Raw genomic sequence first — 12,303 nt, 5'->3', positions numbered from 1 at the left:
TGTTTCAGTAGCGCGACTTCCTCCATTTAATCTATCCTAGATTCATCGTTGTTTTCATAGAAAAAAAAAAGATTTCACTGCTCCTTAACGCAGCATCAAAGCAATGTATTCTGCAAAATAGTTCAGCCGTCCGACTCAAAAACAAAAAAAGAGTTTCAGCCGTCAAGTCAACAAAAGAGACTGGAACGACTGGATGAGACTTGCTTGCCCTGCAACTCTAGTATCTTGTGCCGCCCTACTCTGTAAATGGGCAAGGAAGGGGTGCATTCAGAGTTGAATGAAATTTCTCCAACATTGTTTCCATTTTTTAATAACCAATTGAGTACATTTCTTCCTAATCTGCGACCATCAGGCGGTCACCAAAATTCCATATTATGTGACATATATTTGTCAGGCACATCCACGTACAGCAGCAAGATTTCAATCATAGTACATACCGTAGCACGGCACTGCTACAAAAGAGTAAAAACCAGTAAATCTCACTGAACCGTGAACCCACTCTACTGACTACTATGCATTTCTAAGACCAGCGCTGTTGTCTTGCGTAGAAGCACCATCAAACTCATCCTCCTCCGACAGAGTAGTCAGCTCAGAGAAGACGTGGTGAGAATCCGCAGCTACAGGGGTGTGCTCATCGTCACAGAAGAATGGCCTCGAAGGCACGTGCAGGCCGTCAACGCCACCTTCGAGCATCTCTATGGCCTCGCTCATCGTCGGCCGATCGTGAGGCTTCATCTGGATGCAACATAGCCCAACGAGACAAAGCTTCCTCTCCAACTCGTGCATCTCATCTGCCGCAGATATCTCACCCACTTCTTGTTGCCTTGTTAGCCTGTCGTACACCCAGGACGGGTAGTACGCCTGGCTTGAGTTTGATGCATTCGGGTCAGCATTCCGGCGTCCTCCTGCCATTTCCAGTAGCAGCATTCCAAAGCTGTAAACATCAGATTTGCTGGATACCACACCAAAGCTCCGAGATACCATCTCAGGAGCTATGTACCCAATGGTTCCCCGCATGGCACTCGACGGCACAAAGCTGTCATCCCTTGGGTACAGTTTGGCCAGGCCGAAATCAGCAACTTTGGGAACCAAATTGGTATCGAGAAGAATGTTGTGCGGCTTGATGTCAAAGTGCAAGATTTGCATGTCGCACCCCTGATGCAGGTAGTTGATACGCCTCGCAATCCCCAAAGCAATCTCATTGAGCTTGTCCCAAGAGAAGCTCCTCTCCGACGAAAAGATGTATTTATCAAGAGAACCATTAGGCATATACTCATAGGTTAGGGCCCTTCTCATTTCCTCCGAGCAGAACCCCATGAGATGGACCACATTGACGTGGTGGATCCTGCCAATGGTGGAGACCTCACTTATAAAATCTTCTCCGTTGCAATTGGAGCTACCTGCTAGCATCTTAACAGCAACATGGATATCTCCTGGGAGAAGAACACCTTTGTAGACTGAGCCATAGCCCCCTTGGCCCAATTTATCTCTGAAATGCCTTGTTACTGCGGTGATGTCTGTGTAGCTGTACCTGATTGGGCCCACCATTTGTTGCATCCGCAAGAACTTCTCGACTGCATCAATTGTTATCCTTGTTCTCCAGTACTTGTAGGCAAGGAAAGTCAATACCACCAGTGGCGGCAGCATGAACCTGCATAGTACTGCATAGGCAAATTTATGCAGTCTTTAGTAATAAGCTTTGATGATCAACAAACTGCAAATTTCCCATTTTGGGATGATAGAACAAACAGATAAATAAAGGGACTAATAGTTAATCAATAATAAATGGCTGTGAAGTACCAGCAGTTATTGCAATCCACTGGGCAATCCACATGGGAATTGTTGCATATGCATATTTTCCAGGTATACTAGGAAACAAACGAGTTAGCAAAAGATCCAAAATCTTTTCCCACGTATAGCTTCTAGACTTCAGTCGACTGATTAATTCGCTGCAAGACCATGCCAAGGTTCAGAAAGGAAATTCATTAATTATGTAACAATTAGATGATGTAGACCAAGTGTGTGAGCGTGTGTTGGTGCGTGAGAGAAACAGAACAAGCAAGATTTCCAATACTCACCCAATACTGAGCAACGGCAAGGGTCCAAAGCTTGTAACAAGATCTTGCCGAAAACTAACTGCAAATCCGTTTCTCATGGATTCCATGACATCTCCATAATTTGCATAATATGGCGATCTCTCGCCTTCCAAAATAATCACACCCAGGTATCCACAGGAAGGCTTGAGGGCGAAAATGTCAGTGGGATCACCAATCAGCACATAAACAAAAGAGGAGCTCGTGCTGCGGCAAGCAACCGGTAAGTATGGACTATTGTTCCTGACCTCCTGCGAGCAATTCACAAAGGTAGCAAACATAACTGAGCGAGGAGCCAGTTCATACATGTACTCCGAGCCTTCTAACCTATAAAGGCCAAAGAGGTAAGGCTGCGGGTTCCGGCGAGGAATAGGGCAGCTGCTGCTCAAGTCCAACTTGGCATCGACAACCAAGAAGGAAGAATTGGCATAATTTATCTCAGTCACAAAGTATGTCCAGCTGTTGATCGTAATGGTAGCCCTGCTATCGGTGCAAGCCAGCTCGTAATATGTAACTCCACACTCGCCTGGATCACCTCTCCGGCGGAAAGGGTACTGGACGTCTTGCAGATGGCCGCAAGAAAAAGGAGGACAAGCAGGACGACGCCCCTGGATATCAGCTACAAGAACTGCAAGCACACAAAAGAATGTTATGGCCTTCAAGGTAGCAGAACCACGAGCCTCACCAGGAGTTGCCATGGTTCGCTCTTGTTCTGCCTTCTTTTCAAGTCCACTCTTGTAATGCTATGATTCTTTCGTCCTTATGAAAGAAAAAGAAACAAGTGTATAACAGGTGGCAATCACTTTCCAAAGAAATATCAAGCGAGCACAATTAGTATGCTCTTGCTCACCAAGACAAATGTTCTTTCTCCAAGCCACCAAGGGCAGGTAAACAGTTTCCGTAACACCCAGAAAAAAATAGTGCCGTCATCTCATAAGGTACTACTGCACTGGCATATGAATTAAACTTGACAATCTTTACACAAGATGCACATATTACAACAACTACAAAGCCTTTAGTCCCAAACAAGTTGGGGTAGGCTAACAAGGTGCACATATTATGCCACAACATTCTAATCCTATCAAGAAAATACACAATAAATTCTGCTACGAAGCACGGCCAATTCAAATTGTGCCGAACATTCATTTTGTCTTTTTTTGGGAATGATAGATTTATCTTTTGAAAATGTCCACATCTGTAGTGCGGCCACACGAACATTACAGCTTTCCAATATTCCCACATAGCAACTATTCCTCGCCCAGTTGGTTCTTTATTTCCACAATCCCTCTGGCTGATAAGATGGGACGGGAGTGGACTGGAGCAAATCTACAATCACACTCAGACAACTATAGCACACATTATGCCTCCTATCAAGAAAGTACACAACAAATGCTTCAAAGAATGGCCAATTCAAATTGTGCGGAACATGGATTTGTGTTTTTTTGGGGATGATAGATTTATCTTTTGAAAATGTCCACATCTGCCTGCAGTGCAGCCACATGAACATTACAGCTTAGAAATATTTCCACATAGCGACTTTTCCTCACCCAATTGCTTGTTTATTTCCAAACTTGCCCCTCGCTGGTGATTGGACTGCAGCAGGTCTACAATCACACTCAGACCACTATAACACGGCAGGAGGCTGCCTTCACAACCATAAAATTAACCTTGGGCACAAGGCTGCCAGCTCAACATGAGTAGCTCTGTTAATTTCAGCAAAAAAGTGCTGATCATTTACATATTCCACTTTGAGGAGAGCATTTTATTACACACAGTTGTATTGTCTTGCTATTGCCATGCCTTCACCTTCACCTTTCCATCTCCGCTTCAGTACAGACAGACGACTAATTTCTTTCTATAGCCATCGCCATGGCTTTTCTTCTCAGCCATGGCTACAACTTCAACAGTTTTGGGTGAGCAAGATTGATTTTTGTGATGTCATCTCATAAGGTGCTACTGCACTAGCATATGAATTAAACTTGACAATCTTTAGACAAGATACACATATTATGCCACAATTTTTTTAATCCTACCAGGAAATACACAACAAATTCTGCCTTGAAGAACGGCCAATTCAATGTGTGCCAAAAATGGATTTATAATTTTTTGCCATGATAGTTGTATCTTCTGAAAATGTGCACCCCCGCAGTGCAGTCACATGAGTATCACTGCTTGCAAATATTTCCACGTAGCAACTTTTGCTCGCCCAATTGCTACTGACAATCCGTCTGGCTGATAAGATAGGACGTGAGTGGACTGGAGCAAGTCTATAATCATACTCAGACAACTGTAACCTTCATCTTCACGTTCATGTCCATCTCTGTTACAGTAAACCAAGATGAGTAAGTCCAAATTGTATTCAATTTGAATATGGAATTTGGTGGTACCCTGGACGCATCTTTTTTCCACACCCAGATGCCCCCAAGGCCTTATGTCCCATCCGAAAACCATGCTATCCCTTAAAAAACATGGAGAAAAGCATCACCATGATTTTAGTCTACATGTTGGTTGGTATTGGACAGCACAAGCATGCACCTTATTTCTATCTGTCTACTCTAGAACCTGTTGTACCAATAATCAGTTGTGACCATGTCATAGTTGAAACATATGTGATTCATATTGAACTTATTCAGTAGTATGGTTGCTTGTCACTGTGCATGTATGCCATAGTTCTATCCTGACAGCTGAGATACAAAAAATCTGTCGATTACCTTATATTCTGTAGTTTCAGTGATATGGGAATCCCCCACATCCAATTTTTCTGCAGTGCAGTCATCCCCATGAAGAAGATGAAGGCATGGCCTCGTCACTCCGGAATCTACAAAACCAAAATTCTCCCGATATAAGAAAATGTTAAGGCTGCACATGCTTTGCCTCCAAGAATACACACCTTCCGTCCCTACAATTTTTGGATCTGTAAATAAATGACACTGAGTTTTCTAGTACTAGATCCGTACCAAACTAATACACTCTCATGGTTTGTAAACATGGGTTTTATTGCCACCTAGTATAATAGAGCAAATTATCAGAGACTTGCCTTAGTTGTGCCCGGGCTGGCATTTCACCGAACACCTGAAGGGCGCATCGCACAGGCACAGGAGCAGAGCGGATTGATTCCCCTCGACCTCGTGCGTCGGCCGGACCCAGGGTCCGCGCGGCCTACACCGGCGGTGCCGAGTGTCGACCGGGAGGAGCGCTTGGTGCCGGAGATCATGCCGGCAACAACTACTTGAGACGGCAGCGAACGAGAGAGCTCTCTGTGTGTCGGCTCTGTTGCTGCGAGAGAGGGACGGAGTTAGGCGTACTTCAGGAATGCGCCTCCACTACTATAAGGCCTCGTCTCCCGCTGCAATAGGTGTGCAATACGTTACTACCCTTGAGATCCAGGCCTCCTAGGTCCTAGCTAGGATACTCAACAGAGCCACACTCTATCATGTATGGACTTTTTCTTGAGGAAGGAAAGTTTTGTCCATTTTAGACTATATGGACTTTTTGTTTGCGAAATATTAGGAGCTCATATCGGAATCTCTAAAAAAACTTATATTTAGAAACGGATGGATGGAGTAGTTTATTTCTGCCAAGTGTTCACGTTATTTTTTCCTTTTAGTATTATTCACTATATTGTCATAACTTTCAGACATACATTGTATATGCGTTTATGCATGATAAAGAATACCCATATACGTATTTATTAGATAATCTCATTAATGCGATTGCGAACTACACATTCTTTTTTTTTCTGAATTTATTTATCCTGTGATCAGCTTTGCATACAACCTGAAAGTTAGCAACTCCTCCCGCGTTCTGTAAGCTAAGGAAGCTCAAAGTGCGTGGTATCTTTCTTGAATTCGACCTTTTATGGATGACAACGTTTCTTCTGGCGGCACCATGCACCGAAATATTGCATATTGAGGTGATGTCTTTCTCAGTATTTTTCTCCTTACTTATATTGCCTTTCTTTCCTTTTCAACATTTAGAGCTCAATGTAGGTTTGGGAACATATATGTGATGTGGATGACAAATCCAGACAACTGTACCCCAAAAGAAGGACCCCTCAATGGAAAATTCACTTTGACGACCCTAAGAACAGCTTTTTGAAAGAGCTAGAATTTACTGGACCTAGGTCACTAAAACAACAATTTACATTTATAAGATCCATGCTGGAGCGAGCTCTGAATTTGCAAACGATAATTCTGAAAGGAGATGAGCGATGCGAGTGCTGGCATGCTCTTGATACACCTCGACCTTTGAAATTTCCGAAGAAGGATGAGCAAGAAATGGTGGTTCAACAAATTCGAGATGGCATATTCTCAAAACAGGCTTTCGCCCCACTTTATAAAGAAAGCAACAACCAAACAAAGTAAATGGTTTAAAGATACAAGATGGTGAGGTAGTCCTCTTACAAAGTTGATCCCAGGATAAACAGAAGACGGACAGCTAGGGACTACGAGACCGAAAGATAATACATGAAGATATGAGAACCCCGCACACAACACCCTAGAACACCTAAGCTGCACGACAACGCCCTCAAGAGAGGGAAAGGCGTCAGGCGTCGCCGCCGTCAAGTCCAATGGACAAGGGTTTTCACCCGAAACCCAGACACGGAGCAGAGTACCATGACAACGTCTTCAAGAAAATAACGACGCCCACAAGCGTCGCCATCATCGACGGCCAAGCGCAGAGCTTTCACTCGGTAGCTCCCCATGCCACCATGAGGTCTTAAAGAGCGGCGTGGCGAGTCTAGATCCCCAACTCCAGTTTGGAGCGCTTCCACTACCGAAGACAAATGGTCCACCTGAGCCATCCGCCGGTACACCTCTTATTGCCCACATGACCAAGAAGTATAGCCACAACCACTGCCATGGTGCCCGCCGAAAGGCCAAGCAAGCGGACCACCTTCCAGGGCCGCCGCTCCAGCTTCCAAGCCATGAGACCCCGCCCACCGTCCGCTTCACAGTGCACTAACTGCGGCAAGAGAAGCCCGGCATCACCCACCGAGCCAGGGTCAGTGCCACCATCGTCAGGGCGCCCACACCTGCATTCCCTCCAATCCTGATGGACCGGAGGGACGTGACCCAATGGCTGCCAACAACCATCATTGAGCAACCAACTCAGACGACGCCAAGTCCGTGGCAAGAGGCACCGATCCAACCATCGACACACGGAAGCCCCGACCACCACTACCATGGACCTCCGCCGATGTTATAACGTGAGGACACCTCTCTACGGACTACAAGAACCCACCTTGGCATAGCCAGAGGCTCGTCCATGGCGCCAGTGCACTGCCAGCACACACCATAGTGAAGGCGGTCACCGGCCCAACCTATGGGGGCTGCACATGGCGGGTGGCAACTCCGGCCACCTAGCAGCCATTCCGGCAACCCCACCCCACTGCGGCTCTGCGCATAAGGTCTAGTCACCGCCGCCCACACCCAGGCCACCACCAGCCAACCACAGCCCCGGCCGCGTCCACGCTCGCGGCGAGACTCCGTAGCACTGTTGGAGTTGTGTCGAATATAGTGTACAAGTTAGGTTACAGTTGGACTCTGAGTTGTATTGTGTTTAGATAGGATATGAAATCGTGTCCTACTATAGGACACTTGTATCCTAGGCCTCTCATATATAGCGGCGCTAGACACACGATGTAATCTATGCCAACATAATAGCAGCGGTGTCCAGGGTGACCGGGTGCAGAATTGTAGCGGTGTCATGGGAAGGAGCGCCCATAGTCAGGCCCCGGGGATGTAGCCATATCGGTGAACCTCGTTAACAAATTTCTGTGTCGTGCTCATGTGATTGCTTGGTCCTCGGATGATCGACGGAGTGCCTCAGATTTATTCTAACAAGTGGTATCATGAGCTAGGTTGTTCGGAGGTCACATTGTATGGATCTAGAGGATGAAGAAGCAGTCACGTGGTTGGATGTCTTGGCGCCGGCAAGTTGCGGGCTTTTGAGCAGCAGGTTGTTTGGTCGATTCGGTGGATCCGACGAGTTCTTGGTGAGATCGGTTAATCGATTCAGGCGTGGACTCGGTGTGATGCAATCGGCGGCGGCGGCGTGTCGCGCGCAGGCAGGGCAGCAGGTCGATTGATCGGTCGGGGGTGCTGGCTACGCCCAAAGGCGTGTGCGTGAGCAGCGACCCAGCTAGCGGAAGCCGCAAGGCTGCAGGCGGCGAGTGGACCAAGCGGCAGATCATGCACTGGATCCGGTTACGTACAACAGGAAAGAGCGGTCAAACTTGAGATTTGTTTTGTACACCAAAAAAAGAGGACCAAGCCCTCATGTACGTCACGGCAACAGGTTGATTTGACCGGAAGGAAAATCCATCAGACGTGATACGGCAGTACATCGGAAAGCACACACAAGGCAAAGCAATAGCAGCATCGGGAGATGAGCCAGGAGCCATCACGTGAAGACCAAAGCAATGTATTGGTTAAATTTGCTAGTACTAGTATATGTGCTTGAAGTACTTGGGCATTGCGTTTAGAAGCTCGGTTATTTTTTAAGGTCAGCCATACGAAGAATCGTGACCCCATCGGGCATCCGGTTTGAGGTGGAGAAGTTCAACGGAATTGAAATCTTGGGTTATGGCGGATATGGTTGAAAGATTGTGGGCACAACAGAGATGTTTGAAGGCGTTGCAGGAAGTCATGTGAGCTAAGATGGAATTATCATGTGATGGATGGAAATTCATAAGACGGTTTGGGAGCCTTGAGTGTGTCGTACAATCGAACGAGTTCGACTGGGTCGGACTAGGCAGTCTAATGGATCGACATAAGTCGGTTGGTACAGAAGACAGTGGTGAGATCGGCGAAGATGATGTAGGAGCGTGATGCTGATGGTGACCGACTTCTGAGCGTGGAAACACGTGGCGCAGGCCCCGAGGGTTTGTGTGGCTTCGACAAGACTATGGCGCGGGATTGATTCAAGACGGTGCACATGAGAGTTTGGAGTCGACGGGGCGCGGGGTGTCACGTACAACCACCATGAAGTCATGTTGAAGGTGGAGCTGGAGTCTGAAAGACTTCACTCGGTGCTGATTGAGGGGCTACGGCGTAAGTCGACAGAGAGTCGAAGCCTATTCAGCGGGAAAAGCGAGTGACATGCAGTTCGGACTGGAGCCCAGTGGTCTGATGGAAGCGTGAAACTCGTCATCGGTCGGTGATGATCGGTGGTACTCTGCAGCGGGGTTGAGTGGTGTGGTTTCACGACCCCTGAGACTCGACCGGGACAGCGGAGGCTTGACGCGATAATAGCGGCAAGGCGTGTGGTACGCACGGGTACCGCACGGGGCATGGAGACGGGCCAGGGCTCTGGTGGTCATACATATGGTGAGACAACTGCGAATTTGACTCGGGATGACTACACGCAATGGTGAAATTCCTTCAAGTTTCAAACAGGCGGTCAAGAAAGGAGCGGTGATGTTGAGTTCAGGTAACTCTTATGTGTGACACCCAATATGTGAGTTGTTCACTTTCACGCAGATCAGTGATCGGTGTGTGATGGCGTTGGACGGATAATCTGGAAGTTGGAAGCACAAATCGAGTAACAAGGAATTTAATTTTGCCCGAGTGTTGACTGTGGTCAGGAAAAGAAGGGACTACAAGTTGCAGGTGGAGTCACATGGAGTCTTTGGAGTAGCAGCGGTACTCATGGGATAAGCTCAAGTTCAATGTACATGGAAGTTTGACGCATGGACAAATCCAGGATGTTGGAGTATATTCGCCAAGGTGGAGTTTGTTGGAGTTGTGTCGAATATAGTGTACAAGTTAGGTTACAGTTGGACTCTGAGTTGTATTGTGTTTACATAGAATATGGAGTCGTGTCCTAGTAGGACACTTGTATCCTAGGTCTCTCATATATAGCGGGGCTAGACACATGATGTAACCTATGCCAACATAATAGCAGGGGAACGCAGGGGAAGCCGGCGGCATGTGCCGATGTCCAGGGCGACCGGGTACGGTATTGTAGCGGTGTCATGGGGAGGAGCACCCATAGTCAAGCCACGGGGATGTAGCCATATCGATGAACCTCGTTAACAAATTTCGATGTCGTGCTCGTGTGATTGCTTTTTTTTTTGAGAAATCTCGCCTTCTTTACTGCTCAATAATTAAAGGTACAATGTTTTGGTCATGAGGAGACCCCAACCAAACATGACGACCTACACCTAAATTACAACCAAACTTGGCGAGATTATGCGCTTCGAAATTAAAAACTCTACGTTCATGAGTGAAAGTACATGAAATCATATCATTTTTCCTAGCAATTATTTCCTGGATGATGGCACCATGATATCCTCCCGACCCTTGCTTAATGTCCTTCACCACTTCCTCACAATCTGAAGCAACGTGCATCATCTGAATTCCCAGGTCCTCTGCAAGTGCAAGAGCTTCTCTACACGCAAATGCTTCGAGAAGAGTCGGGTCAATAATATATACCTGCATACACAACAAGAGAAGAGCCCAGGTAAAGCCCGGTGCTATCCCTGCATATTGCTGCTGCCACTCCACAATGGCCATGCCGACCTACAGCTCCGTCGACATTGATCTTTGCTTTGTCCCCCATCGGAGGCAGCCACCTCTGGACTTGTACCACCCTAGGACCCGAGCTCACACTAGGAACCCTGCTTGTTGCTGGTTTATGCAGTCCTCGCAAATCCATCAAATATGAGTTAATGAATGAATTTGTTTGACTTGGGCTCTGAAAAATAGCTTCATAGACTGCTTTCCGTCTTGTGTACCAGATAGAACATAGGGTAACAACCATAGTTGTAAACTGGTCATGGCTCAACGACTCCTGCATGTCGAAGAGAAAGTTCTTGGCACCCGGCTCCTGATTATCTCCCATACGCTGCACCACCTCTGAATCTGACAAGGCCCAAATACAACGCGCCATGGTGCAACTGATTAGTGCGTGTCTCCAAGAGTCTTCCCTCCCACACAAAGGGCATGCATCAACCGTAGACATGTTCCGTTTCTTTAGCACATATGTTGTCGGCAGTAAGTGGCGTGCGAGTCTCCACAGGAATATTTTCACTTTAGATGGAACCGAGAACCTCCAAAGTGTAGTCCAATCTTCCTCCTGTCTTGAGTTATTCGACGCACCACTTCTCCCTTCAAGCGAGTCTTCCCGCTGCATTTTGGTTTTGATAATGAATTTGTATGCAGAGCTAACAGAGAAAACACCCTTCCTATCTGGGTGCCACGCCCAAAAATCCTCCATATTCCGTGTGCACACTGGAATTTTCAAAATAGTGTCCGCATCGACAGGCAGAAATACACTACGGATGTAGTTCACATTCCATTGTGCTGTAGCTGGAATTAACAACTCTGAAACTTTAGATGGAGGATCAGCCACACGACATAAAATTGGTCTTAGTGATGATTCTTTTGCTAGCCAATTATCTGTCCAAATATCTGTTGATTGCCCATTGCCAATCCTCTTGATGATACCTTGTTTCAAGATTTCTCTGCCGTCAAGAATTGCCCGCCAAATTTGAGAGGGGCGGGAACCAAGTTCTGCCGACAGAATAGACCCTTCTGGATAGTAGCTCGCCTTGAGAATCCTAGCACTCAATGATGTAGGCTCCTGCAACAACCTCCATGCCTGTCGTGATAATAATGCAAGGTTAAAAAGTTCCAAATCTCGGAAACCTAGCCCTCCCAAATACTTGGGTCTCGTCATCACTTCCCAAGAAACCCATGCAGGTTTTCTTTTTCCTTGCTTACATCCCCACCAAAATTTCCTGATAATGTTGTTAATATGTTTGCATAGTCCCCGTGGCAACCTAAAACATGACATAGAATATACCGGGATCGCCTGTGCAACTAATTTAATCAAAACATCTTTGCCACCTACCGATAATATCTTACCCATCCATCCTTTGACTTTATCCCAGATGCGATCACTTATATATTTGAAAGTATCCTTTTTTGAATGACCTACATCAGTGGGCATACCCAAATATTTGTCAGTTAAAGATTCATTTGGTACTTGCAAATGCCCCTTCGCCGCATCACGAACAATCTATGGACAGCCTTTACTGAAAAATATAGAAGATCTTTCTCTATTCACCCTCTGTCCTGATGCCAAACAATATGTTTCCAGTAGGTTTGATACCTCCTCCGCTCCATTAACACTTGCCCTGAAAAACAGCAGGTTGTCATCCGCGAATAAAAGATGGTTCACCGACGGAGCCGATGGGGCCACC

The 12,303-nt window shown here is 46.6% G+C and overlaps 1 protein-coding gene and 1 long non-coding RNA gene across 3 annotated transcripts; both read right to left on the bottom strand.

Annotated features, from left to right (window-relative positions):
• Positions 1–292: 292 nt before the first annotated feature.
• Positions 293–3,087, bottom strand: LOC119292580 (rust resistance kinase Lr10-like). 2 transcript variants are annotated; one of them, XM_037571378.1, is made up of 4 exons: positions 2,400–3,087; positions 2,079–2,300; positions 1,801–1,949; positions 293–1,661 (listed from the first exon to the last, which is right to left on the bottom strand). In XM_037571378.1, the coding sequence occupies exons 1-4, from the start codon at positions 2,789–2,791 to the stop codon at positions 511–513; spliced, it is 1,914 nt and encodes a 637-aa protein (XP_037427275.1). In that variant the 5' UTR covers positions 2,792–3,087; the 3' UTR covers positions 293–510. The 2 variants fall into 2 exon arrangements, with proteins under 2 accessions (XP_037427275.1, XP_037427273.1); XM_037571376.1 differs by having other exon boundaries at positions 2,079–3,086.
• A 1,017-nt stretch (positions 3,088–4,104) lies between these two features.
• LOC119343492 lies at positions 4,105–4,910 on the bottom strand. The gene is made up of 2 exons (XR_005166138.1): positions 4,805–4,910; positions 4,105–4,413 (listed from the first exon to the last, which is right to left on the bottom strand). It is a non-coding gene; the product is annotated as an uncharacterized LOC119343492 (long non-coding RNA).
• Positions 4,911–12,303: the final 7,393 nt, after the last annotated feature.

Source organism: Triticum dicoccoides, chromosome 1A (assembly GCF_002162155.2).
Source record: "Triticum dicoccoides isolate Atlit2015 ecotype Zavitan chromosome 1A, WEW_v2.0, whole genome shotgun sequence".
NCBI lineage: Eukaryota > Viridiplantae > Streptophyta > Magnoliopsida > Poales > Poaceae > Triticum > Triticum dicoccoides.
This window is presented reverse-complemented; position numbering and strand designations above follow the sequence as displayed.

Excerpts from the sequence above, each read along its gene's own strand:
- LOC119292580 (XM_037571376.1), bottom strand. The coding sequence starts at position 2,791 with ATGGCAACTCCTGGTGAGGCTCGTGGTTCTGCTACCTTGAAGGCCATA. Across the intron at positions 1,950-2,078 it reads TTGCCGTTGCTCAGTATTGG|CGAATTAATCAGTCGACTGA; the intron begins GTGAGTATTGGA and ends ATGGTCTTGCAG. Across the intron at positions 1,662-1,800 it reads GTGGATTGCAATAACTGCTG|TACTATGCAGGTTCATGCTG; the intron begins GTACTTCACAGC and ends TTGCCTATGCAG.